The sequence below is a fragment of the Sorex fumeus genome, unplaced genomic scaffold (assembly GCF_029834395.1).
Source record: "Sorex fumeus unplaced genomic scaffold, SorFum_2.1 ptg000047l, whole genome shotgun sequence".
In the NCBI taxonomy this organism is placed as follows: domain Eukaryota; kingdom Metazoa; phylum Chordata; class Mammalia; order Eulipotyphla; family Soricidae; genus Sorex; species Sorex fumeus.
In genome coordinates this window covers 57110834-57137534 of record NW_026606104.1, presented here as the reverse complement: position 1 = coordinate 57137534, position 26701 = coordinate 57110834, and the positions used below count along the sequence as shown (strand labels likewise).

The 26701-nt window shown below is 47.3% G+C and overlaps 1 protein-coding gene across 2 annotated transcripts; it reads right to left on the bottom strand.

The window, feature by feature from the left end:
- Positions 1-1703: 1703 nt before the first annotated feature.
- Positions 1704-26113, bottom strand: PPIH (peptidylprolyl isomerase H). 2 transcript variants are annotated; one of them, XM_056123392.1, is made up of 10 exons: positions 25995-26113; positions 25769-25833; positions 25528-25551; positions 25222-25266; positions 24962-25004; positions 19258-19350; positions 18131-18218; positions 17730-17770; positions 16675-16771; positions 1704-1872 (listed from the first exon to the last, which is right to left on the bottom strand). In XM_056123392.1, the coding sequence occupies exons 1-9, from the start codon at positions 26058-26060 to the stop codon at positions 16703-16705; spliced, it is 534 nt and encodes a 177-aa protein (XP_055979367.1). In that variant the 5' UTR covers positions 26061-26113; the 3' UTR covers positions 1704-1872; positions 16675-16702. The 2 variants fall into 2 exon arrangements, with proteins under 2 accessions (XP_055979367.1, XP_055979368.1); XM_056123393.1 differs by lacking the exon at positions 25528-25551.
- Between the last annotated feature and the right edge of the window lie 588 nt (positions 26114-26701).

The following is a 26701-nucleotide window of genomic DNA, read 5'->3' as shown; positions in this document are numbered from 1 at the left end:
TCCGAGAGGGGCGGAGGAATCGAACTCGGGTCGGCCATGTTGGCTGCGTGCAAGGCAAACGCCCTACCGCTGTGCTATCGCTCCAAACAAGGCAACAATAAAAACAACCAAATTTCTGCTCTTCTCATTCTAATGCTCACTAAACCTAAACACTGTAGCTTGTGTCACAAGCATGGATCATCTCTTACTCCCAATTCTGGTTCTGGTGCACAGGACAGAGAGGGGCATGGAATGGAGATGTCAGGAGAAACTCAGTTCTCCAGGATGACACATTGCAAGAACAGATGGCACACCATTAGGATGTTGGTTCAGGATGTCCACTGGGCATCTTCCCTCCCATCTCTTTTTCTTGTCGTACCTGCCAGTGCCTTGCGATCACTCCTGGAACCCCGGAGTCCTACTTGCAAATCAGGCATCTCCCCAGCCCCTCCCTCATTATAATTCCATTCTTTCAGTTAAAGATCTCTCCTTCACGAGACCAGACCTTTCTCCACTGTGTGGCTTGAACCATGTTTACTTGAATGTTATTGCTTATCAGTTTACAGATGTTGATTCTGTAGGGCCACGAATTACTCTGTTATTCCCCAATACGCTAGAACCAGCTCTGTTAGATTCACCCAACTTGGAATGCATTACTTTCTGAGACTCTTTCCTCCTATTTCCTAACTAAAACTCCACTGTTTGTCTTCCTCTGAAATTGCTATGAAAATAGACAATGAACCCAGGTGGAGATTCACACCGTTTTTCTTTTTCTTGCAAAGAGTATGACCTCATCCCATTCTGAGAATGAGAGCAAAATTTCAAACGGTAGGGACTAGACTGCACACAGTGGAGATCAGGTGGGACCCAGGTGTGGCCTGAGAGCTGCCACAGGTTTTCAGACCTTTAGCAGTTCTGACTGATATCCCTGGGTACTCGATCCACCACCAACAAAACTATTTTTTGACTAAATTATTCCCACTTTGTCATGATCAAAATAGACCTTCTAAATGGTGTCTCATCCCCAAATATCCCAAGTTAGTGATCACTACCGACATACTCCAGAACTAGTGAAACAAACTGAACCTACTTAGAACATCCTTGGACGAAATCGTACTTGCTAGGTCCTGGAGTTCTACTTTTTTGCCCACTCAGCTGGGACCTAAAGGGACTGACATTCTGAGGTGGGATTGCTAATCTGAAATGTGGACTGCTAACCTCAACGAATGGATTTTTTTTTTTAATTTAAATTTTGGTTTTGGGGCTACAACTGGTGATACTCAGGGGTTACACCTGGTCCTGTACTCAGGAATTACTCCTGGGGTGCTGGGGGACCATATGGGATGCTCTGCAAGACAAGCACCCTACCCTCTGTACGATCTTTCTGGTGATGGCTAATCTGAGGCAGGGCCTGAAAATCTAGGTGGGGACTCCTAATCTTAGGTACAGTAAGGCTGGCTTTCTTTTTTTCCCCTTTTTTTCTTTTTGGGTCACACCTGGCGATGCACAGGGGTTCCTCCTGGCTCTGCACTCAGGAGTTACACCTGGCGGTGCTCAGGGGACCGTATGGGATGCTGGGAGTCGAACCCGGGTCGGCTGCGTGCAAGGCAAATGCCCTAGCCGCTGTGCTATCTCTCCAGGCCCCAAGGCTGGCTTTCTTTTTATCTAACCTCATTAGGATCGAGGTATGCGGAGTTGGTGCCACCATTTAAAAACAACACACAGACAAAACAAAAATAAAACTTTATTTACAGTTGAAAACAAAATCCTGGGTCCTGAATCCGTGCTACTTCCAAGGTCTCTCTCTTGACCAAACAGGGCGGCAGCAGGCAAGGAAGCAAATGGGCCAATCCTGGTTATTCTGCTCAAGAACATCCTTCAGAACAAGACGGCCTGTACAACGGCAGAGGTGTGGAGTCAGTGAGATGGAGAGGGAAGCAGCTCAGAGGAGTGGGAAGGTGATCTTCCATGCGCCCTGCCCTCCTGGACATCTGATCTTTCTTTCCCCAAAAGCAGAATAGGTATGACTCTTGCCGTAGGACTGAATTTTAGTTCTTCAAAGCTGAGAGATATGCTATACAACTGAAAAGAATCTAGCCTTCTCGGCAAGGCAAAGCTTATTATCTCACCTATCATTCACTATTCACAAGTCTGTGCAGTCTTGTGAAACTAGGCAAAAGGAAAAACTGGGTCCCAGTGGAGTTTAATGTCTTGACAGTCAGTGATGGGGTTTCCTGGTCTACTTGGCTCCAAAGCTTGTGTCCTTGTGCCAAACCCTGATGGCCCTGGAGAGCTCTAGAACAAAGAGCAATCCTCTTTCCTGGCACTTCTTACTTTTTTTTTTTTTTTTTTTGGGCCCCAGGGTTACAGAGAAAGGAAAAGTCCACACCCTCTCTTTATGACCTTAGGGTTAGTAGTACTGAAAGGACAGAGTGAGTACAGATACCAGGGTCCCCTTCCCTCAAACAGCCACACCCTTCCTCCGGGGTACTACAAGTCCTGGTGTCACACTGCAGGCCCAGACAGAAGTTTGACCTGAAGCCCACCAGAAGGCAGAACACTGTATAAAGGTTGGGGTTGGAGACAGGAGGACAGAGGCAGCTGGCCTGGGTTAGATCCGTAGCACCCTATCTGGTTCCCTGAACAGTCAGGAGCGGTTCCTGAGCAATACTGGGCGTGACTGCCTAACCAATAAAACAAAGCAAACAGAAACCTCAACCGTACACAGGCACTTGGAAGGAACTGCGGGCTGCTCCCGCGCCAACTCCGCTGTCAAGGGCCAGGCCCAAGAGTGTGCTGGATCCCTAGCCTGAGCTCTCCGTCTGGACAAAACCAGACCCCAGCGCACCCATGACAGTGTGAAGTGTGGTCAGAGAGGGAGAACCTGGGAGGAGACAGCAAACTCAGTGTGGACAGGGCAGAGGAGAGTGAGCGTCCAGGAAATGCTTCAAATTAATGCCAGCCACATGCTCCTGAGCAGGGAGGGGCCAGGGCTGGGTGAAACCACATGAAGGACCCCTATTTCTTTCTGTTGTTTGTGGGTAACACCCAGTGGTGCTGGGGGATGAGGCTTTATTCCTGGTGTCCTGGTGGCAGGGTGCTCCCGGGGTTCCAGCATGCAAAGCGAGGGCCCCAGCCCTTTGAGACATCTCTCATGTCCTCCATGGCAACACTTCTCAATCACTTGGGCCCCCATGGACCTCCATGATATTCCCAGAGGCCACAGGTAAAAATATATATAAATAGGAGTGGGGGCAATAGTATGAGGGAGGGGACAAACCAGTCACAGGGGGTGGGGTAAGAAGGACGGATTATACAGGAAGGAAACAGAGTTGGAAGGGGAACACCGTCAGAGAAAAAGGCTGAGAAACACTATCCTACAGTAGATTAAAAACTATCATAAAATACTGACTTATCATTGACAATCCAAGCATATTCAGAACAATATAAACTGGAAAAAATAACAATAGCAACAACAACAAAAACAACAAAACCCAAAAGACACCTCTTTGCCATAATGCTCCCAAAGGTAAGCATAATCAACAATTGGCATTTGATACTCAAGGCCTAAGACTATGGAAATTTCTGAAATAGCTAATCCATGCAAGCAACATAGTGCTGGCATTATGTCCTATCTCCGGCACCTCTCTTTCCGGTCGCAGAAGCTCCTTAGTGTGTGCCCGCTCTGGGTGTGCTAGCGGAGAGCTTGGCTTTCCTACCAGGCACCTAGCGTGGAGGCGGCTGCCTCCTGTCCCTCTGCACTGACTATTTCTCACATTCAGGACAGGGACAGGGAATGAAGTCACTGCCCTGCAGACATGCCAGTGCTGGCTGGCAAATTTCTGGTGCTCTCTACACCTGTGTTTTCTGACAGAGCCTTTTCTTCCATCCAACAGCAGCAGTGGCTTCTTCCCTGGCTCCAGCCCATCACTAATGCTGCTTTCTTGATGCAAAAAAAAATCACTGTGTTCTACTCAAAACCATTTAGTGGTTTTTTTTTTTTGCCTGTTTTTTTTTGGGCAGGTATGGTGTGTGAGGGGAGAAAGAGAGTTCCTAACATATGGGCTTTCATGGAACCCCAAGGCACCCCATTCCTGTCTCATCTCTCACCCTCTGTTTTTCAAGCCTTCCTGCCTTGGCCCTGATACTCTCAGTTACTTCCTGCCTTTACTCATGCATCAGCCTCCACCTGGAATGTACTTCCCAGATTCAACCCCCTGACAAGTTCACTCCTTTGGGTTTTTTGGTTGAAGCATCCTTGCATCCGCATATCCCAAGAAGCAGACCCAGACACCCTGCATTCCTTGCTTCATCCCCAAACCCTCAATCCAGTGCTCTATCTTAACTCAGTTCTCCCCTTGCAACTGTGACTTCCTTAAATGCAGATGCAGAGGCTTTTCAAATGTGGAGCCTTAAATGGAGGGAGGTTACTGACTTGGCGAAGGGATGAATGGGGGACCAGCCCACGTCACAAAATTTTTCATAATCATCTTTAGGAATGGATGACAACATTTCCAGGTAGTCCCAGAGTGGAGATGGACTGCTACCATTTCCACCATACACAGGTACAATAAATTTTTATTTTTTTATGGGTGGGTAGGGCTCCGAGGCAATGCTCATGGGAGCCAGGGGCCACTTCTGGCAATACTCAGTCAACTGGGCTGGACTGTTCAATGCTCAAGTGATGTTGTCTGGGCCTAGCAGTGCATGGGGAGGCAACCAGTACTATACGATCTGATAGTTCCAGGGGGCCAACTGGTGCTGAGACACTTAAGAGAGCCTTGAGCATGCAAGCAATACACAGGCTCCAGTCCCTTAAGGAGCTCCCCAGCATGGGATTAGTTTAGCCTAATCACTGTAGTGAAGTTTGGATTTCCGTAAACTCCACTATAAACTAAAAGTGTTATGCTAATTATATTCTTTTTTTTTTTTGGTGTGTGTGTGGGGCTTTTTGGGGTCATACCCAGAGATGCTCAGGGGTTACTCCTGGCTTGGCACTCAGGAATTCTCCCCAGAAGTGCTCAGAGGACCATATGGGATGCTGGGGTTCTAACACAGATCAGCCGTGTGCAAAGCTAACGCCGTGCCTGCTGTACTATTGCTACAGCCCCCACTCTTTTTTTGGGCCACACATAGCGGTGCTCAGGGTTTACTTCTGGCTGAGCTCAAGAATTACTTTTGGGGGCTGGAGTGATAGCACGGTGGGTAGGGCGCTTGCCTTGCACGTGGCCGACCTGGGTTCGATTCCCAGCATCCCATATGGTCCCCTGAGCACCGCCAGGAGTAATTCCTGAGTGCATGAGCCAGGAGTGACTCCTGTGCATCGCCAAGTGTGACCCAAAAATAAAACAAAAACAAAAACAAAACAAAGAATTACATTTGGCAGGAACTGGGGAACTACATGGGATGCTGGCAATTGAACCTGGACTGGTCACATGCAAGGCCAGAGCTCTGCCTGCTGTACTATCTGTCTGAACACAATATTCTTTCCTGATATGCGAATATTAAAAGATATTCATTCCAGTAGCACTTCCAGTCGTGTTACCTCCTGGTCTGAGAAGCACTCCATCCCCAGTACCACAGAGAGTTCCCTGAGCACTTCCCGTGAGTGATCCCTAGCACAGAGTCAAGAATAAGCCCTGGGCACAGCTGGGTGTGGCCCCAAATAAACAAAGCAGCATTTGTGGAGTCTGGTTATGGTTACAAGGGCCGGAGTGTGAAATTTACAAGCACAAGTACCAGGTTCCGTACCCGGCACTTTATGGTCCCTCGAGCAGAGACGGGAGCAACCACCAGGTGCAGATCTGGGTGTGGCCAAACGAACAGCCCGCAAAGCAGCAGCATTTTAGGAACTGCCTCGGAAGAGGCAGTTTCTCTCCTAGGGAGGGAATCTGGGAAGCAGCTGGATCACCACTGAACTACCACTTCGCCCCCAAGGGAAGGATCTGGGATGTTGTAGGCTTAAGGAACGCCCAGAGAGATTTTTACTTTTAGGTGACTTTGGGAAACAAAGGAATACAGAAAGACCTAGAGGAGAGTACTAATGCAGACAAGCAAATCCGCCAGAGCTCAAGGCCACTCCCTTTCCCAAGAAAGGGGCTTGTTTCTTCTGTTCTTTTGGTTTGTTTTTGGGCCACACCCAGTGATGCTTAGGGCTTACTTCTGGCAGACCTTGGGGGATCATATAGGATCCTGGAGATCAAATCCAGGTTGGCCTTGTGCAAGGCATGCGCCCTACTTGTGTCCTATAGCTCTGGCATGATTTCCAGGTTTTGTAGAGAAATAATTCCACCAGTGCCCAGGTGGTTGGATGGAGTAAAGAACCCGGTTGGGACTACAGCAGGAGAATCCAGAGCCGAGAATTTGTATCTCCTAAACTGAATTCATTATAAAAAGATTAGACCTGCTGAGATAAAAACCACTATTTCTACAGCTGCAACTACACAGAAACTGTCATTTTCATTAAAACCAAAAACAGGACCTAAGGCAATTCATGAGGGGTTGGAGAGATGGTATCAGAGGTAAGGCACGTGCCTTGCCTGAGACCAACCTGGATCAATACTCAGCACACCATAAGGTCCCCCGAGGACTGCCAGGTGTGGCCCTGGAGCAGAGTTAAGAGTAAGCCCTGAGCACTGCTGGGTGGAGCCCCAAAACGCACATACACAAACTTAAGAAATGCAGTATCTCAGGCCCTATTTAGATTTCCTGAATGAGAACCAAGAAACTCACAATTTTTACAAGATTCTTGATGATTTATGTGCATATTAAAGTTTGAGAAATACTGCCCCCAGTACAACTTAAAAGTATCACTAATAGTGGATGACAACCATTGCTCTGTCCCAAACAACCTGAGGGATCAGAAATATTCCTGTAAGACTTAAAGATATTTGTAACCCTGTATCTGGAAGGAAAAAATAATGATTTCCTGCATTTTAAACTTTTTTTGGGGGGGAGGGGGTGGAGTTTACACCCAGCAGTGCTCAGGGGTTACTCCTGGCTCTGCACTCAGGAATCACTCCTGGTGGTGCCCGGGTGAATCATATGGGATGCCGGGGATTGAATCGGGTGAGCTGCATGCAAGGCAAATGACCTCCCTGCTGTGTTATCACTCTGGCCCCCCAAAATCTCCTTTTCCCCGATACTCTCCCAAATCACAGTAATCAGAAAAATCAAGGGCCATTCACCCCCCAAAAGTGAAAATGGGATATTTTCTAAGATAGGTAAGTCAACAAACTTATCTATGTGAATTCAATAAGATAGCATATCAACTGGGGCAGGAGAGATAGTATACAGGGCAGGGCACTGCTCTTGTATATGGCTGACCCTGACTCAATCCCTGAACCAGATTTGATCCTCAACACCCCACATGGTCCCCTGAGCTGCCAAGGATTGATCCCTGAGTGCACAACCAGGAGTAAGCCCTGAGCACCACTGGGATGGCCTGGCCCCCAAACAAAAAGAAATCATATTAACGAACTTATCAGATAGTGCTTTGAAAAATGTGAAATGTTTCACAAACAGAAACAGGAAAAAAAAAATGAAAGCACTTGGCACTTAAGCAACTGGACAACTAGCGGGTGAAAGTTCATGAAATCAGAATGGATTAGAGAGGCAATGCGGCAACTAAGGCACTTATTTTTCATGTGTTGGACATTGGGTTCGAGCCCCATCATCCCCATATGGTCCCCGAAGCATGGCCAGGAGTAGTTTCAGAATGCAGAGCCAGGAGATTTATTGCAGTGCGTGATCCAAAAAGAAAACCAAAATTAAAGAAGAAATCAAAAGATGTCTGGAAAGATTCTCTTTTAAGAATGAAGACACAGGGGCTGGAGAGACAGCACAGCGGGTAGGGCGTTTGCCTTGCACGCGGCCAACCTGGGTTCGATTCCCAGCATCCCGTATGGTTCCCTGAGCACCGCCAGGAGTAACTCTGAGAGCAGAGCCAGGAGTAATCCCTGTGCATTGTCAGGTGTGACCCCCCCCCCAAAAAAAAAGAATGAAGACACAGGGGCTGGAGCGATAGCACAGGGGGTAGGGCGTATGCCTTGCATGCGGCCAACCCAGGTTTGATTCCCAGCATCCCATATGGTCCCCTGAGCACCGCCTGGAGTAATTCCTGAGTGCAGAGCCAGGAGTAACCCCTGTGCATCGCCGGGTGTGACCCGAAAAAAAGCAATTAAAAAAAAAAGAATGAAGACACCGGTTGCCAGAATATATGGGATGCAGCAAAAGCAGCACTAATGGGGAAGTTCATAGCAAAGCAAATGTTTATCAGAAAGCAAGAAAGGGACCAAGGGGATGGAGCGATAGTACAGAGGGTAGGGCATTTGCCTTGCATGTGGCTGACCTGGGTTCTATCCTTGGCATCCTATATAGCCCCCTGAGCACTGCTGGGAGTGATTCCTGAGTGCAGAGTCAGGATTAACCCCAGGAAGGAAGGAAGGGTGGGCCCCAAGCACAGCTAAAGCACTAGTAAGAGACCAACAAAAGGGATAAAGAGGATTCCCCTAAAGCAAGGAGAAGGAAGCATTAAAACTTGGAGCAGAGGGGCTGGAGAGATAGCACAGCGGGGAGGGCGTTTGCCTTGCATGCAGCCGACCCGGGTTCAATTCCCAGCATCCCATATGGTCCCCTGAGCACTGCCAGGCGTAATTCCTGAATTCCTGAGTGCAGAGCCAGGAGTAACCCATGTGCATCACCAGGTGTGATCCAAAAAGCAAAAAAAAAAAAAAAACCCAAACAAACAAACAAACAAAAAAAAAAACCACCTTGGAGCAGAAAACAACAAAATGGAAACTTAAAAAACAATTCAAAAGATCATTGAAACTAAGAGCTTTTGCTTTCAAAGAATTAACTAGACTCACAAAGAAAGTAAGAGAGAAGACACTAATAAAGCAAATTGTAGTTGAAAGGGGAGATATCATAAGTGATAACATAGAAATTCAAAGGATCATCAGGGATTATCACAAAGACCTCTCGGGCTCAAATATTAGAGAACCTACAAGAAATGGATTAATTTCTAAATTCTTGTAACCTTCCAAGGTGGGATCAAGGAAAGAGTATCTGAACAGCCCAATGACTATTAAGGAAATTGAAATGGTGAGCAAGTGTCCTCCAAACAAAAGCCTGGGCCCAGATGGGTTCAGGAAGTTCTTCCAAACTCATTCTTTGGTTTGGGGCCACACCCATCTCTGCTCAGGGATCACTCCTGGCTCTGTGCTCACGGATCACTCCTGGCAGGGGACTTATGAGATGCCAGGGATTGAACTTGGGTCAGATGCCTAGTCAATGCCCCGGTTCCAGACAAATCTTTATAGAAGACTTACTTCTAATCCTTTTCAGGCTCTTCCAGAAAGCTGAAGAAACAGGAATCCTCCCAGCTTCCATGAAGCAAACATTACCCTGATACTGAAAGCAGACAGAGACCACCAAAGACTCCAGGCCTATATTCCTGATGAATACTCACCACTATTATTCAACATAATACTAGAAGTTCTAGTGATAGCAATTAGGCAAAAAAGAGATAGAAGGGAATCCAGATTGGAAAGAAGTCAAACTATTACTATTTGTAGACTTAGAAAACCCTAGAGAAACTCTAAAAAAAAATAACCTCCGGGAAACAAAAAACTTGTACAGTAATTTGGAAGGCTACAAAATCAAGACACAGAAATCTATAGCAGTCCTAGATACAAACAAAATAGAAGAGAGAGAAAAATAGAAAAAAAAATCCCATTGTTATCTGCACCTCAAAATTTTCAAGGAGCTAATAATTAGTTTAAGAAGAGATATGGAAGATCTATGAAGAAAACTATAATTCAATGCTAAAGAAATAAAAGGAGACATAGAGATGGAAACACATTTCCTGTTCATGATCAGAGGGATTAATAATGCAAAAATGACAATCTGACCCAAAGCAATACACAGATTCAATGCAGTTCCTATAGAAATATCTAGGACAGGGGCTGGAGTGAGAGCACAGCAGGGAGGGTGTTTGCCTTGTATGTGGCTGACCCAGGTTCGATTCCCAGCATCCCATATGGTCCCCCGATGTGATTCCTGAGTGCAGACCCAGGAGTAGCTCCTGAGCATCACTAGGTGTGACCCAAAAGGAAAAATAAATAAAACTGACCTCAAGTGCTTTAAAAAAAAATACACACACACACACACACACACACACACACACACTCACACACACATATATATCCAGGATATTTTTTACGGACATAAACCAAATGCCGCTGACATTTATATGGAGTAATAACTCCCCCCCATCGCAAATAGTCAAAGCAATCGTAGGAAAATAGATGGGAGAGTTTTCTTCTCCTAACTTTTTTTTTTTGCTTTTTGGGTCACACCTGGCAACACACAGGGGTTACTCCTGGCTCTGCGCTCAGGAATTACCCCTGGTGGTGCTCAGGGGTCCATACGGAATGCTGGGAATCAAATCCAGGTCGGCCGCGTGCAAGGCAAACGCCCTACCCGCTATGCTACTGCTCCAGCCCCTCTTCTCCTAACTTTAAATTATACTATGTAGTAAAGTAGTAAGTAGTAAAGGCCTTCCCGTTGATCATCGATTTGCTCGAGCGGGCCCAGTAACGTCTCCATTGGAGACTTGTAAATTATACTATAAAGCTATAGTAATCAAGCAGTGTGGTACTGGAATAAGGACAGACAGACTCTCAGACCAATGGAACATAACTGAGAGCCTGGAGACAGATTTTTAAGTCTATGGTCTTCTAATCTTTGATAAAGGAACTAAGAACTAAAAGACTGAGTGGAATAAGAAAAAAGTCTCTTCAAGGGGCTAGAACATAGTGCAGTGGGTAGGACATTTGTGTTCCATGCAGCTGATGCAGGTTAGATCTCCAGTACCCCATAGGGTCCCTGAAGACCACCAGGAATGATCCCTAAGCAGAGACCCAGGAGTAAACCCTGAGCACCGCTGGGTGTGGCCAAAAACCAATGGGAGATAGGAGAGCTGATAAGGAGTTACCCTGATATGCGGCTGACCTGGGCTTGATCCCTGACATCCTTACGGTCCTGAGCACCACAAGGAGTGACTCCCGAGTGCAGAGCTAGGAGTAAGTAAGCCCCGAGCATCACCGGTGTGTCCCCAAAACTAAAACGTAAGAAAAGTTTTTGTTTTTTTTTTTAAAGAACTTATACCCTTATCTCACAGAACAGAAGTCAATTCAAGTTGGATTAAAGTGGGGGCTGGAGTTACAGTAGAGCAGCTGGGTGCTTGCCTTACCTGAGGCTGACCTGGGTTCAACCTCTGGTTCAACGTGTGTATGATCCCCAGAGCCCCACTGAGAAGAATGAGCCCTAAGCGCAGAGTCAGGAGTAAGCCCTGAGAACGGCCAGGTGCGGCGCCCAAACAGAACAACAGGAAAAACAACAAAGATGGATTAAAGGCCTGGTAGCGAGAGCACAGCAGGAGCTTTCCTTGTGCTGGGCTGATTCAGATTTGATTTCTGGCACCACATATGGTCTCTCGGCACCACCAGACATGGGTCCTTAGGCAAGGAACGAGGAGTAAGCCCTGAGCACTGCCAAGTGTGGTCCAAAAAGAAGAGAAAACAGATTGAAGACCACTATAGCAGACCCGAATCTCTAAATTATATTGAGGAAAACAGGCAGAAACCTTTATGACAGCAAATCTAGAGGCATCCTCAATGATTCAATGCCTCTGGCCAAGCAAATGGAAGCAGAGATAAACAAACGGGGCTGTATTAAAGTAAGGAGCTTCTGTACCACCAAGTCAATGATGACGAGAATAAGAGACAGCCCGGAGATGGGGAGAGACTATTGGCCCACCACACGTTTGAAACATGGTTACTATTCAAGATATACAAAGCACTTGTAAAATTTTTGTTTACCAACCAAAACCAACCGAAAAATGGAGGAAAGATGAATAGAAACTTTCTCAAGGCATACAGATGGCCCATTTTTCATTTCATTTCATCATCCTGTTATTCGTCGATTGCCTCGAGCAGGCCCCAGTAACGTCTCTTTCATCCTAGCCCTGAGATTATATTCAAGGCTCTTTAGGAGAATGAGACCCATCATTGTTACTGGTATTTGGCATATTGGGTACGCCACGGGGAGTTTGCCAGACTCTGCCCTGTGGGCAGGCTACATTCGATAGCCTGCAAGTTTGTCCATAAGTACATATAAAAAAAATGCTCATCACTTACCAGGAGGGAAATACAAATCAAATCAAAACTTACATCTCGGGGCTGGAGTGATAGCGCAGCGGGTAGGGCGTTTGCCTTGCACGCGGCCAACCCAGGTTCGATTCCCAGCATCCCATATGGTCCCCTGGGCACCGCCAGGAGTCATTCCTGAGTGCAGAGCCAGGTGTAACCCCTGAGCATCACTGGGTGTGACCCCCCCAAAAAAAAAGCAAAAAAAAAAAAAACCTTACATCTCATCTCACACCAGTAAGATTGATACATATTACAAAGAAGAATAACCAGTGTTGGTGGGGTTGTGGGGAAAAACAAACCCACTCCACTGCTGGTGTAAAAGTCGACTGGCGCACCTTTAGGGAAAACAATATGGACCTAAGAACTGAGTTTCCATATGACCCAACAATTCCACTTTTGGGCATCTACCTCAAGGTCCTCAAAACTCTAGTCAGAAAAGACATCTGCACTCTATGATCATTGCAGCACTGTTCACGATAGCCGAAATCTAAAAACAACCCAAGTGTTCAAGAACAGATGATTTTCCTCCATTAAAAAAAAAAAAGAACAGATGATTAGATAAATGAACTATGGCACATATACACAGTGGACTACTGCTTGGCTCTAAGGTGAAATCATGTAATTTGCCATCATGTGGATGGAACATGCTGAGTGAAGGAGAGGAACAGTACAGAATGATCTCCCTTGTATGTGGGATTTGTTATTATACGAATAACACATCATCAAGGAAATAGAACCTGAGAACTGGTCTATAATACTGAGTTTACCATGGCAGTGAGAAGGCAGAAGTGTGAGGAGAGTCCATGAGACAATGGTAGGAAGTAGACACTCTGGTGGAGGGTGTGGGGTTGAAAGGTTGTATCATGGAACCCTATCATGAACAGTCCTGCAAATCAGTGATTGAAATAAAAACTTTCAAAAGTTGAAGAACCATCCAGTGGGGCACCTTGCTATGGAATCCCCTTAGGTCAGACTATCACTCAGATTCCCCAGCACTTCAAAGCCTGTGCCAGGGATTTCTAGTAGCTACATGAGCTGACTTAAGAATGCTGTTAGTGATTACTCCATAGCTTAGTGGCCAGCCGGGCATTCTAGAGGAAAGGGCAGCTCAGATAGAGAAGGGAGCACCAAATAAAGGGTGTTTGGAGGATCCTCCCAGGAGGGGCGATGCATGTCGAAAGTAGACTATGGACTGAACATGTTTGCCACTCAATGCCTCTTTTGCAGACCACAACACCCAAAAGGAGAGAGAGAGAGAACACAGGGGATTGCCCTGCCACGGAGGCAGGGGGGGATGGGGGTGGGGGGGACATTATCCATGGTGGTGGAAAATGGGCACTGGTGGAGGGATGGGTATCTGATCATTGTATAATCGAAACCCAAGCACAAAAATTGTAAATCTACAACTGTACCTCATGGTGTTTCACTAATAAAAAATATATATATATACTAAAAAAAAAAAGAATGCTGTTAGTTCAATGTTCCAGCACAAAAAGCAGTTAAGGGGGCAAGAAGTGGCGTAGTGATAGAGCACAAGCCTTGCATGGGTGAGGGTTTGATTCCTGCAGGGTGCCCCTTCTGGCCTCTCTCTGGTGGCCTCAAGCACTGCTGGGATGACTACCAAGAATGAAATAAAAAAATGTTCTGCAAAAACAGCTCTATCATGCTGTCGCTAAGGATGAGCTCTGAGAGATTCAATCTGGAGGTCAGGGCCTCTGACCTGAGATTCAATCTGGAGGTCAGGAGCTACTAAATGTGGCTCTTTATATTTCATTCAAATAAAATAAAATGCATCAGCCAAGTCACACCAGCCACATTTCACGTGTCGAGAAGCTCCTAGGATGGATTGTACCGACCCAGAACATTTGCCAGCATCAGAGAGGGCAGTAGCAGAATGCATCTAGAAGGCCTCTGGAATGTCAAATGGCCCTGGAGAATTTACTCTGCTCTGACTTCAGGCGGAGAAGAGGGGCTCTCCTGGGGGCAAAGGTGTAAGTGACTTTTGCTAAGGGTGGGTGAGGAGGGGAAGGGTGATGACGGCTATCTGCAGAAATCAAATATCCAGCAGGATTTCCAGCAGCTTTCTAGATGGATCTGTATTTCTAAATTTGATTCCTTTTATCTTTGGTCTCCAACAGTAATCCGTGACCACACTACACGGAGGTAAGGATCTCTGGGCTCAACTCTACTTTGCAAGAGATCAGTGAGAGAGGCAATGGCCAGCAGTTCCTAAAGGAGTGCAGCCGACTGCAAGGGAGTGGCTCTCAGCCGGGCAGAAAGGAGAGCTCGGGCTAGCAGTGGCGCCTGAGGAGGGGCACAATGCTCACTGAGAGGCCCATGGCAGCCTTCAGCAAACACTTGTGCATTCCTGCCTCAGCACCTGCTCACAGCAGCTCCCTGCTTGAAATACCTGACATTCTCCCCTGACTAATCCAGGCAGTGCGTTCTCAATGAATGCCTATACGAGCCAGATGTTGTGAACACAGAGGAAGCCAAAGAGGTGAGTGTCATGAAAATGGTCTCAGACTGGACTAGACCTCTATAGGGGGCAAAGGGTTAAAAAAAAAAGTCATGTGCAAGACAAGCACTATAGTTCTGACCCTGAGAATTATTTTATGCTTTTTTTCTAAATATTTAGATTAGTCAGAAAAGTCTTTCTTAAAGGCCAATTGAATGCATACTTCAGACTTTGTGCGTCAAATTATTTCTATCATGACAATTTGCTTTGTTTTTGTACCTGAAATTAGACAAAAATCAATATGTAAGTGAATGACTATTCCAATAAAATTTTTATTTATGGAAAAAAGTAGTCGACTTTCGATCATTCCGTATGCACGCAAACAAAACTACAGGCATATCAGGAGAAAGCAGAAAGATCTGAGGCAATGAGGACCTCTTAGAGGAGACAACCCAAGTCATAAGGGAAAAAACTGTTCATCTTGACCCCTGCAAATCACAGAACCTTTGTTGAACAAAGAATTATCACCAAAGACGAGTAAGACACACAAAAAACAAAAATCTAAGCAATATAAGCAAATATAGACACTGCCAAATTTTAATTAAAATATGTTCTGTTCTCCACAGCAAGTAGGGAGTTTGCCTGCACGCGCTGACCTAGGTTTGATTCCTGGCAGCCCACGCATTCTGCCAAGCCCCACCAAGAGTGATCTTGGAGCACAGAGCCAAGAGTATGTCCTGAGCACCAGCAGGTGTGACCCAAAAAACAAAAACAAACAAAAGTACTGAAGGCAAGAGAGATAGTAATATAGGGATAAAGGCACTTTGCTTGCTTGTGGTCAACCCAGTTTTGATCCCCAGTACCACATACGGTTCCCTGAGTACTGCTGGAGATCATTCCTGAGCACAGAGTCAGGAATAGCCCCTGAGCACTGGTGGGTGTGGGCCCCCCGCCTACCCCCTAAAAATTTTTTTAAAAAAGTGTTTAAATGGGAAATAAATGAAGAAAGGGCAAGAAGACAAGGAATAAAGACAGGGAGGGGAGGAAGAAAGAAAGAAAAGACAGGAGGAAAGGGAGGAGAGAGTAAGAAAGGTTAAGAGAGAAATAGAAAAGAGAGAAAACAGGAAAGGAGAGAGCAGAAATGAGAGGCAAACTAAAAAGTCAAAGCAAAACACCGTCACACTGTCCTCCTGCTGTTCACCGATTTGCTCGAGCGGGCCCAGAAACATCTCCATTTTGAGACTTGTTATGACTGCTTACTGGCAGACTGAATACCTCGCGGGTTGCCTGCCAGGCTTTGCTGCACGGGCGAGATCCTCTCGGTAGCTTGCCGGGCTCTCTGAGAGGGGCGGAGGAATCGAACCCGGCTCGGCCAAACCAAGAATATGAATCAGTGGTGAATCTGGATCAGGTTTCTCTTTGGGGGCGAGGAGGGTGTGGAGAGGGCCTTGAGCAACAACTAGCTGTGCTGAGGGGCTATTCCTGGCTCTGCGTGCAGGAGTGACCTCTGGTGGCACGTGCGGGGTGCAAGGCAAGTGCACCTGACTTCCTGTACTACTTGGTCCTAAGAGAAAGTTGTGTGTGTGTGTGTGTATGTGTGTGTGTGTTTGAGGGGGAGGATAGGGAGGAAAACAGGGAGAGAGGAATGGAGAAAAGGAGAAAGGGAGGGAAAGATGGGAGAGAGGAATGGAGAAAAGGAGAAAGGGAGGGAAAGATGGGAGAGAGGGGGAAAGATGGGAAGATGAAGAAAGAGAGGAGGAGGGGGGAGGGGAAGAACGAAAGGGAAGAGACAGAGCATGGAGGGAGAGAGGAGGGAGAGAGATCTTCCAGGTGGGGCTGTGAAGAGACCAGAAACTCTCACTGGCTTTCAGGTTGACACTGTAAACTACAAAGCGGCAGGAAAGTGCCCGATGACCCTTTCTCTTTTCATTCTTGTAGTGAGACCAATGGTGGTGGTGGTAGTGGGGGTGGGGGTGGGGGGGAACAGTTCAGAGGGGCCGTGGCCTTTTCCACGGTCACACTTACCTGTGCCACTCATGCTGCATGCTCTGGACTACATCTCCCCACACTGTGAGATCACCACAGGCAGCTTGGGCTTATTATTAGGGCCCGTGGGAACATTCTAGGAGAAAAAGCACCGTGGAGATTTCAGACACTCAAAGACTCACCAGACATTTACCCTCGTGCGGAGGACTGCGGACTCGAGATAGCTCTTCCCACAGCCCATGTCCTAGCAGACAAGCCAAGCATACGATGCAGATTAAAGACAAAACGTACGCCAACTCTACAGTGCACAGTGATGTAGTGCATCACAAGACAAACTGTGAACACGGCAGAGGAAGTAATGAAAACTGCAGTTTAAAGAGATCAGGAGGGATGCCCAGAAGAGGGCTCCGCAGAGCTGGATCTGGAAGGATGCACGGGATCGCACCAGGAGGAAAGGAGATGAGCAGAGCACTCCGGGTAGAGGAAACAGCATGAGCCAAGGCTCTGGGGCAGGAACGAGCATGGTACATTTAGAGAAAAACTACAGGCAGGTACAAATGGAAGACGAAAGAGGCGGGGGAGGGGGCTGCAGAAGCTGGCAGGGGACAGAGCACCAAGGATCTTGGTTACACTGAGCAGGATGCTGTCTGGTAGGAGAAAGGGTCACCGAGGGCCACACCTCAGCATGTATCAGGAAGGCTAAGCCCAGGGACAGAGAAAACTGGTGGGGTGGGGTGGGGAGACATGCGGTCTTTCCTCTTTCTCTGAGGAGTCCAAGTAACTGGGACGCCAAGCTTACTGCTCTCAAGTGCAGACATTAGAAGATAGTCAAAGACCGGAAGGGCAAGAAAGGCAATCAAAATGGAGCTCACCTCAAAATGCAAAAAAATTAAAAAAAAAAAAAAAGGGCTGGAGCAATAGCACAGCGGGTAGGGCGTTTGCCTTGCATGCGTCCGACCCGGGTTCGATTCCCAGCATCCCGTATGGTCCCCTGAGCACCGCCAGGAGTAATTCCTGAGTGCAGAGCCAGGAGTAACCCCTGAGCATTGCTGGGTGTGATCCAAAAAGCAAAAAAAAAAAAAAAAAAAGCTCACCTCAATCTTTCTCATCACTAGAAGTCCATCAATGATTTTTCCTGCAGGGAGAGTATGAATTTGACTTTAGATTTTCATTTGCATAATCATCCAGGTTTTCTGTTCATTTTTAGCAATTAATTCACTCCACCCTCACATTAACACCAGGACAGTAAGATTCAGGGAAATGAAGACTTGTCCAAGGTCACAAGTAGTAACAGGGCCCCACCCTTGGTCTGGGTGACTGGGTCTCGTTTCCCTCCTTCCTTCCCTCTCTATAGTCTGTCTCTACCCACACATCTTGCCCTTCTCCCACTATTCCCACCCAGAGCAACTTACGCCAACTGAGCACCCTCGCAGGATGGTAAGGGACCAGCTCTTCTGAAAATCCTACTCCAGGGAGTGGAAAAGTTAAGACTCACCAAACACTACATGCTTCCCATCCAGCCAATCACACTTAGAGCAGGTAATGAAGAACTGGCAGCCATTTGTACTGGGCCCACTGTTTGCCTGGGGGAGATCAAATGTGTCTGCAGTGAGTTCTGGTCCTGCTAGCCTAAGCTTCCAAAGAGCCTAGAGTGAAGTTTTGTTCCACACTTTTGTTCAACAAACCTTCAGGCATCAACTACGAAGCCGGAGCCACGCTCAGACCTCAGGACACAGAGATAAACAGCCGACTTAGTGGTCTCATAAGTGCCTACTTCTCCACCGGACATGTCTTGAGAAAGTGGTCTGGGCCATACCTGGCAGTACTCAGGGACCAATGTGGTACCTGAGACTGAACCTAGGATTTCTGCATACAGAGTAAGTGCTCTAGTCCTCAAACAAATTTTAAAGTATTTTGTGGACCCATCACCTGCATCTACCCAGCCTGGCCTGCCACGGGCCTTTTGAGTCCCACCCAATTATGGCTGCCTCTTATCCTGTCTGCCAGAATCTTCCACCTGAAACACAAAGTTGACTGACCCAGCTCAAGAGAGTCCATGGCTTTACAGGTAATCTATAAAAACAAATCCATGAGCCCCATCTTTGTTCTAGTTTTTACAGCTCTTCCCAAGCTACACTGACCTCCTATCTGGTGTCTGTCCGACCACTCTGAGCACTGTGCTGGAAGAAGCCCCTGAGCACTCCTGGTGTGCCCGCAGGAACATGAAAACAAAATGAATAAAATGGGTAAAGGGGCATGATATTCATACAACATCTTTCCGACTCCCTGTCTCAACCCAGGAAACTTCAGCCCACACCGTGCGAATGGGGGTGTAAACAGGGGAGGGCCTGGCCAGAGTGGGAGCTTACGAGGGGACTCTGGGGTCTGGAAAGCACCACTGGCCGCATCCGAGTGGCCAGGCTGAATGCCCAGCTCATCTCTTGGATCAAACCAAGAGTTCAATTTTGTTCCCCTAGTTTGCTAGAGTCTAGCAGTCCAGGCAACAGAGACAGGCCGAGGGAGAGTGAGCACTGTGCCAAGCACTTCTTTCCATTCCAAGAGAGACCACTGGGCCTCGGTGACTACCAATCTAACTCGAAACCTTGACTGGTCCTCACTTACCATGGAAAGCAGGCCTGGAGCAGAGTGTCTCAGTTTAAAATTTTCATCTGCAAATGGTCCCCGATAAATACTGGCAACTCCAGTCCCATCTCCCTGGAAGAAAGAAGGGGATGTGTTAGCAACTTGCCTGGAGCCCAGAAAAAGAGGGCGGTGCACTGAAAGCCCAGCTTCTCCGAAACTCATCCTTTCTCTGATAGGTCACTGCGGGAACCAGGTCTCTTTGACCCTGGCCTGCAATCACAGCACTGCAGCACACAAAGTGACTCCGGCAGCCCAGACTTTAGGTAATATGGGTCACAGCTGGGCCGAGAGAAGGAGTCAAAGCGGAGAATAACAACACTATGATCACGTTATTCTTTTTTGTTTGGGTGCCACACCCGGTGGTGCTCAGGGATGAATCACTCTTGGCAGGGCTCGGGGGACCTTATAAGGTGCCAGGGATTAAATATGGGTCAGCTTCGTGCAAGCCAAGTATCCTACATTCTATACTATCACTCCAGCCCCACATGCTCTTCTTGCCATTCACAAAAGCTCTCACTCATGCCCTCAGTCATATCAAATGACCCAATGAACCAACTACTGCTCCATTTCCCCAAATTATTAGGGTCAGTGAGTGCGTGGATATTACCCTCCTGACCACTCTTGGGTGAGAGAACACCTAGTTCTTGCAGTGTCAACTGGAATTCCTCATCTGGGAATCAAGAGGTAGGACAGATGATCTCTTTGATGTGGAAACTTGTGTGTGCATGGAAAGCCGGAGGTGGCTACCTTCTTCAGGTAGATCTGGAAACAGCAGGAGAACACAGGTGTATGTGGGAGGGGCGAGGCACTAGAAATGCAGAGAGAACTGCCTCTGTGGCTTTCCAGCTCCTGGTTCTATTTCTTCCTTTGGCTTCCATGAAACAGCATCTCTTTTCTTCCCTGTTATTATTATTATTCTTTTTTTAATTTATTGGGCTGGAGTGGCACTACTGTGGTAGGGTACTGCTTTGCACACAGCCAATCCGGTTTCATCTCTGGTGTCCCAGAGGGTCCCCTGAGCCCAACAGGAGTGACCCCTGAGTGCAGAGTCTGAGAGGTGTGACCACAAAACAGAAACAAACAAAAAGTTTTAAATTTATGCTCCATGATTTATAATACTAGAATTAATGGTTAAGGAATACAATGCTGCTCCAGGCCAGAGTATCAGCATCCCTGTACCACTAGGCCCCTCGCACCCCCAACTCCCACAAAGCCCTTTATCATAAGCTCCCAATTTTACCAAACAAGCTTTATTTGCTGTTATCTGTTTGTTCTTTAATGGTTCTGTGGAATCTGCACTATCATCTTCTCTTCTTTTCTCAGGTAAGCAAACAAATCCACGTAACAAAACAATTTGACCAAAGTCATTTGTAGTATTTCAAATAGAGTCACTGGGATTTCAAGGCGATATGAAGAGGGGGGCCACCTACTAGTCTTTCCCAGCCAGTAAGCAAAGAAAAGGATATTGGTGCATACAGGAAGGGAAACTACTACCGACAGTGCAGAAATCAGGGGTCTCTTTTTGGGTCCAGGACTCCCAAAGGAGACTAAAATAAATCAGGAAGAATAAACCTGAAGGGTCTATAGGAAGGGCGCAGAGGCTAGGGGCACCAGCCTTGGAACCTTGCAAGTGTAGGGGCCTGAGTTCAAATACCCAGCATGCCACATGTGCCAAGTAGGACGGTGGCAGTCCTGCTGTCTGTCATCCTGGTGACAGCAAAAGGGCAAAAAATAACCATCAAATCCAAACTCATCTGATTAACAACTATTCGAAACCAAATATTTTGCACTACAGTCTACCCAAAGGCCTGATTTGTTTTGTTCAGAGCCACCACTCTGAACTGGGAATCCACCCCAATCTATCAAGATAGGAGGAAATCGTTTCCTCCTTACAGTGCTGTCAAGAAAATTTAATTAGAAAGTGCTGAGAAAAAGCACCCTGCAATCCATGAGCTGCCGTATCTTGAACTCCACATACATAAAAACAGAAGGAAGAGAAAAAAAGTTCATTTCCAGTTTCTCAATAAATTCAGGGGACAGATCAGTTACTTCATCCTCTATAATCACGCTATCTACTGCTCTCAAGAAACCAGAGTAGGGAAAATGACAAAATTAATTATTCAGCACACTAAAGTAACTTCAATAGTGAATTGAACAAATAAATTGTCTTTTCATAATGGGATAATAGGTAGTTACTAGGAAATATGTTTTAAAAGTCCTAATGACAAGAGGAAATGCAGAAAGCATTTAAACAATAAAAAATTAAAAATCAATGACTGGGGCCAGAGAGACAGTACAGAGGGTAGGGCACTCGCCTTGCATGCAGCCAACCAGGACTTGATCCCTGGCATCCTCTATGGTCCCCCCAACCCTGTCAGGAGTGATTCCTGAGCATGGAGCCAGGAGTAACCCCTGAACACCACCCGGTGTGTCCCCCCGCCCCCAAACAAAAAGAAAACAAACAAGAATTAGTGACCCTAAGATTGTTAAAAATTCACATTCACATGAAAGGAAAGATAAGCCTGGCAGCTAGAAACTAAAACACAAATATTATATTCCTTTAGATATAGTGAAAAGTGAAAACCTTGAAATCTAAGTCTTTTCCTCTGCATTTTCCTTTTGTAAGCAAACAAACAAACCAAAAAAAAAAAAAAACCCCACAAAACAAATTTTAAGCCATTTATTTACAGGAACCAGAGAGAGGCAGTACAGAGGTTAAGGTATTTGCCTTTCATGCAGCCGACTCTGGTTCATGCGACACGTGGCGCTCTGAGCACCCAGACGTATGGTCCCCAAGCCCCCAAAGAGAGAAGAGATTACCAAGATCAAATATTCCTGGTCCAACTTTCAAAGTCCTCAAACCCTTCTGCATCTGCTTTCTTCCCTATCAGTGGCTCTGGGTAATTACTTCTTTTTTTTTTCTTTTTGGGTCACACCTGGCAATGCACAGGGGTTTCTCTTGGCTCTGAACTCAGGAATTACTCCTGGCGGTGCTCAGGGGACCATATGGGATGCTGGGAATTGAACCCGGGACGGCCGCGTGCAAGGCAAACACCCTACCCGCTATGCTATCGCTCCAGCCCCTGGCTAGTTACTTCTGACACTCAGCCACTAACAACTTCTGTCTAACCCTACAGCTAACTAATCCAGGTGTCTGGCATGATCAGAAAGAAGTTGAACATTTCCCTGCTAAGCTAACATGGCTGTACAAAGAAGAAAGGAAAGAAAAGCAGGTCAAGAACAGCCTTTCAAGCACTTCATACTGGCTAGCCAAAAGTATATGGTTGGGGGGGCTGGAGCAATAGCACAGCGGGTAGGGCGTTTGCCTTGCACGTGGCCAACCTGGGTTCGATTCCCAGCATCCCATATGGTCCCCTGAGCACTGCCAGGAGTAATTCCTGAGCGCAGAGTCAGGAGGAACCCCTGTGCATTGCCGAGTGTGACAAAAAAAAAAAAGTATATGGTTGTCCTATGCAATACCACAGCAGTTGTGGCCAAGGTTTGCATAAAATCCATCATTCTGCATCACTTCCTAGGAAAGGAAAGATAGGTGTAAACAACTCATGAGCATCTAACACACAAAGAAGATAGAACATCACCCAGGTCCAAGAAAGCAGCAGTGTGAATAACCAAATCGATACTAAGACCATGCACGGCAGTGAGTGGGCTGGACAAGAACTGAGTGCTGAAAGGAGGTAGTGATGTACATGATAACTTTTCAGTGTCTGTATTGCAAACCACAATCCCTAGAAGGAAAGAGAGAGGGACAGAAGAAAAGTCTGCAATACAGGCAGTTGAAGGGGTGGCAGTGGAGGCAAGCTAGGGATATGGGTAGTGGGAAATGTACACAGTTGAAGGACTGGGTGTTAGAACACTGTATGACTGAAACCCAACCATGTACAGCTTCGGAACTGAGTATTTCATGGTGATTCAATAAAAAAAAGGGCAGGGGAAGAAATATGAATGTTAAAGGTGTTTCTGTTGAGGTATCTGAGTTGAGAAAAATGTTCTTGGAAATTGGAGAAGTGATTCTTGTTATAAAATGTTAAAGAACTTGCAAAAAAAATCAACAACAACAAAAAGAGTTATATGCAAAAAAAAAGTGTTTAAGAACAAAAAATAATTTAAAGGGAAAAAATGCGAAATTTTTGATTGGAACTAGAAAGATCCCACAGTGGGGAAGGTGCTTGCCGGGCACACAGATGACCTGGTTTTATTCACAGGTACCCTACCGATGTCCAGAGCCCACCAGGAGTGATCCCTGAACACAGAGCCAGGAAAAAACCCCGAGCACCACTGGCTGTGATACAAAAAAAACACAGCAACAACAAAAGCTCAAAAAGGTGATTGATTCAGCACCCTCTTAGTTTGGGAAAAAGGTTTGATAAGAGTCAAATAACATGGTCACAAGAAAGAGTTTTTGGTTGAGTTACAAACATCCATGGTTCGTTCAAATCTCTATACTTTAGGGTCAGAAACTGAAGTTTTCCATCATACCTATAGATGATTCACGGTGAACCCAAATTTGTGAAACATCGCTAGAAATATAATGCAACTTGACTTTTTTCAGAGTGGAAGGAGAGCTAAGCTCCTTACTAATGAGTTTATGCCTCCTTTTCCCTGGTATCACATTGACTAGAAGGTCTTGGATTTGATTAGTGGACAAGATATCAAAACAAGAGAGCAGTGGATAGTTTTGGAGGGATGTTCTCTCTGTTTTTTGGGAAAGTTTAACCGACAGCTAGCACAACCATCAGAATGTGTGGGAGTCATAGCTAAAGTACAATTCCAAAAAGCACCTAAACTGAATGTTCATGCGTAATCAGACCTGAAGAAAGGGAAACAAAGAACAGGGAAAGGGGGAAATCATTATTTTTTGTAGTGGGCCACACTTGATAGTGCTCAGGGCTTACTCCTGGGTATGCACTCAGGGATCACTCCTGGTGGGATTCTCCAAACTGAACCCAAGTAAGCTGCATGCAAGGCAAATGCCCTATCGGCTTTACTATCTCTCCAGTTCCCAGAAACCACTCATTAAAAAAAAAAATGGTCATACCTATATATTTTTTCCACTTTTTGGGTCACACCTGGAGATGCTCAGTGGTTACTCACAGTACTCGGGGGACGATATGGAATGACAGGGATAGAACAGGGGGCAAATGCCCTACCCACTGTACTATCTTTCCAATCCCTGCCCCTGCCCCTTCACCCTACAATTTTTTTTTTTAATGTTGATGTCTGTCATACTTTGATGCCTGTCTTACTTTGGACAAACTGGCAGGCTACCGAATGTAACCTGCCCACACGGCAGAGTCTGGCAAACTCCCCGTGGCGTACCCAATATGCCAAATACTAGTAACAATGAAGGGTCTCATTCTCCTAACCCTGAAAGAGCCTTGAATATGGCACTTTTTAAAAAAAATCTCAGGGTTAGGACGAAGGAGACGTTTACTGGGGCTTGCTTGAGGCAATCGATGAATAACAGGATGGTCGTGATCATGGCTGTTGATGTCTGTCACTTAGTGGCCTGATAGTCCATCTCCATCTGCCTTCATCAAACTCGGTTACTGTTTGCAAGTCTAATGATTGGGTCCCCATAGTATAAACAGTACAAACATCAGTAATAAGAAAACATACCCGTAACAGGTTTGTTTTGATATAAAGAAAAAAAAACAATACTCACATTCACAAAGTCTCCCCCCTGAATCATGAAATCCTTTATAACCCTAAAACAGAACAACGGTTCACGAGAGAAGAATCTGTTAGTCCTTGATTTCAAAATACAACATTTTCATATTTAACAAATCTTCAAAGACCTAACAGCCCACCCTTGGGCGGGGGTGTGTGTGTGTGTGTGTCTCTCTCTCTTCCTTTAAAGAACCTCCTCTCCCAAGCAAGTAATGAATTCCACGGGCCCCGGGGATGGCTTGCCAAAGTTCTCACCTGTGGAAGGTGCTCCCTTTGTATCCAATAGGAACCCCGTCTTTTCTACAACCAGAGAGAAAAAGACTTGGGGTGATGCCGTTTTCGAAAGTTTGACCACACACTGGAGCCAGCTGGGGGGTCGGAGGGGCGATCGAGCAGGCAAACGAAGGGAGACTAGTCCCATGGGGTCTGGCCTCCATCACTGCTACCAGCCATCATTCAAGGTCCCCCCAAAGACCCTCACAGTAGCCCCAGGACACCCCCCACCCTGGTCCCGGCGCGGGGGGAGGGGCGGGGCGGAGAAGCCAACCACGTGACACTGACCTGAACTCTCCGGTGCAGAACTGCCTGCAAAGGGAAGGGGGCGCGACTCAGTCGCCAGGTCGCCACTGCGCGGGGCGCCCCTCGTCTCGGGAGATGCAGGGACCCCACACCAACCGGCCAGGCACGGGGACGAACCACAACGGAGCGACACGGGCACGGTCCACGCGGGGGTGGACGTTCAGGCGGACTGACCCGCGGACATCCCTGGACCGGCAGGGCGCGGAGGCAGGGGCGTCCTTACCGAAAGTTCTCGGCCGTCTTGGGCACCACGTCCGCAAAGAGCTCGATCTTCATGCGGCCCACCTCCTGCCCAGGGCGCGGGGCTGTCAGAGGGGGCCCCCGCGGGGCAGCTCCCGCCGGCCCCGCCCACGCCCCCCGCTGCCCGGTCCCCGCCCCGAGTCCTCCCGCCGGCGTCGCTCCGCGCAGGCTCCCTCCGGAGAGGGGCTGGGTGGCCGCCCCGGCCTCACCTGGCCGCCGATGCTGACATCGAAGAACACCACGGGGTTGACGGGGCTTGAATTTGCCACCGCCATGGCTCCGACCCGGAAGCAGAAGCTGGCGGGGCGGGCTTCCGGTGACCCCGAGGCCGCGCGCGCCTCCGCGCAGGCGCAGAAACAGAAGCCGGAGGGCTCCGCCCCCGAGCCCCGCCCCCCCGAGTCCCGCCCTTGCTCCGCCCCGCGAAGGTGTCCAGGGGCTGCCTGTAGCCCCGGCCACAAAGACCGCCACCGGCTGTTATCCCAGTTGACTCTCCCGCCAGGGGAGGTCAGAGGAAGCAAGCCTCTTTGCAGAGGAGCAAAGCCTCTGTTTTGCTCAAGTCTCGGTGCTCAGGGGACCATTTGGGATGCTGGCTACACTAAATGCAGCACAAATCATTCTCATTCAAGCTGGGGTCTCGGGTCCCTACCAACACAGTTGCAGCTGGCTCAGGCTTCTGAATTCCCGCGCGGGCTGTTTCTTATCCCTGCCCACTAGCCTGTGAGCCACCTAAAGGCAGGGAACCCTTCCTCCCAGGCATTTAGGACAGCCTGGCATAGTAACCTTGCTCAGTTTCACGCAGAAATCAGGACACCTGAATTTTAGTTCTAGCTCTTTTGCAATTTTATCATCCACAATTTCATTTTCTACAAAGCAGCAAGGCCTTCTAAATTAAGTCTGCTATAAATCACTCCAGGCT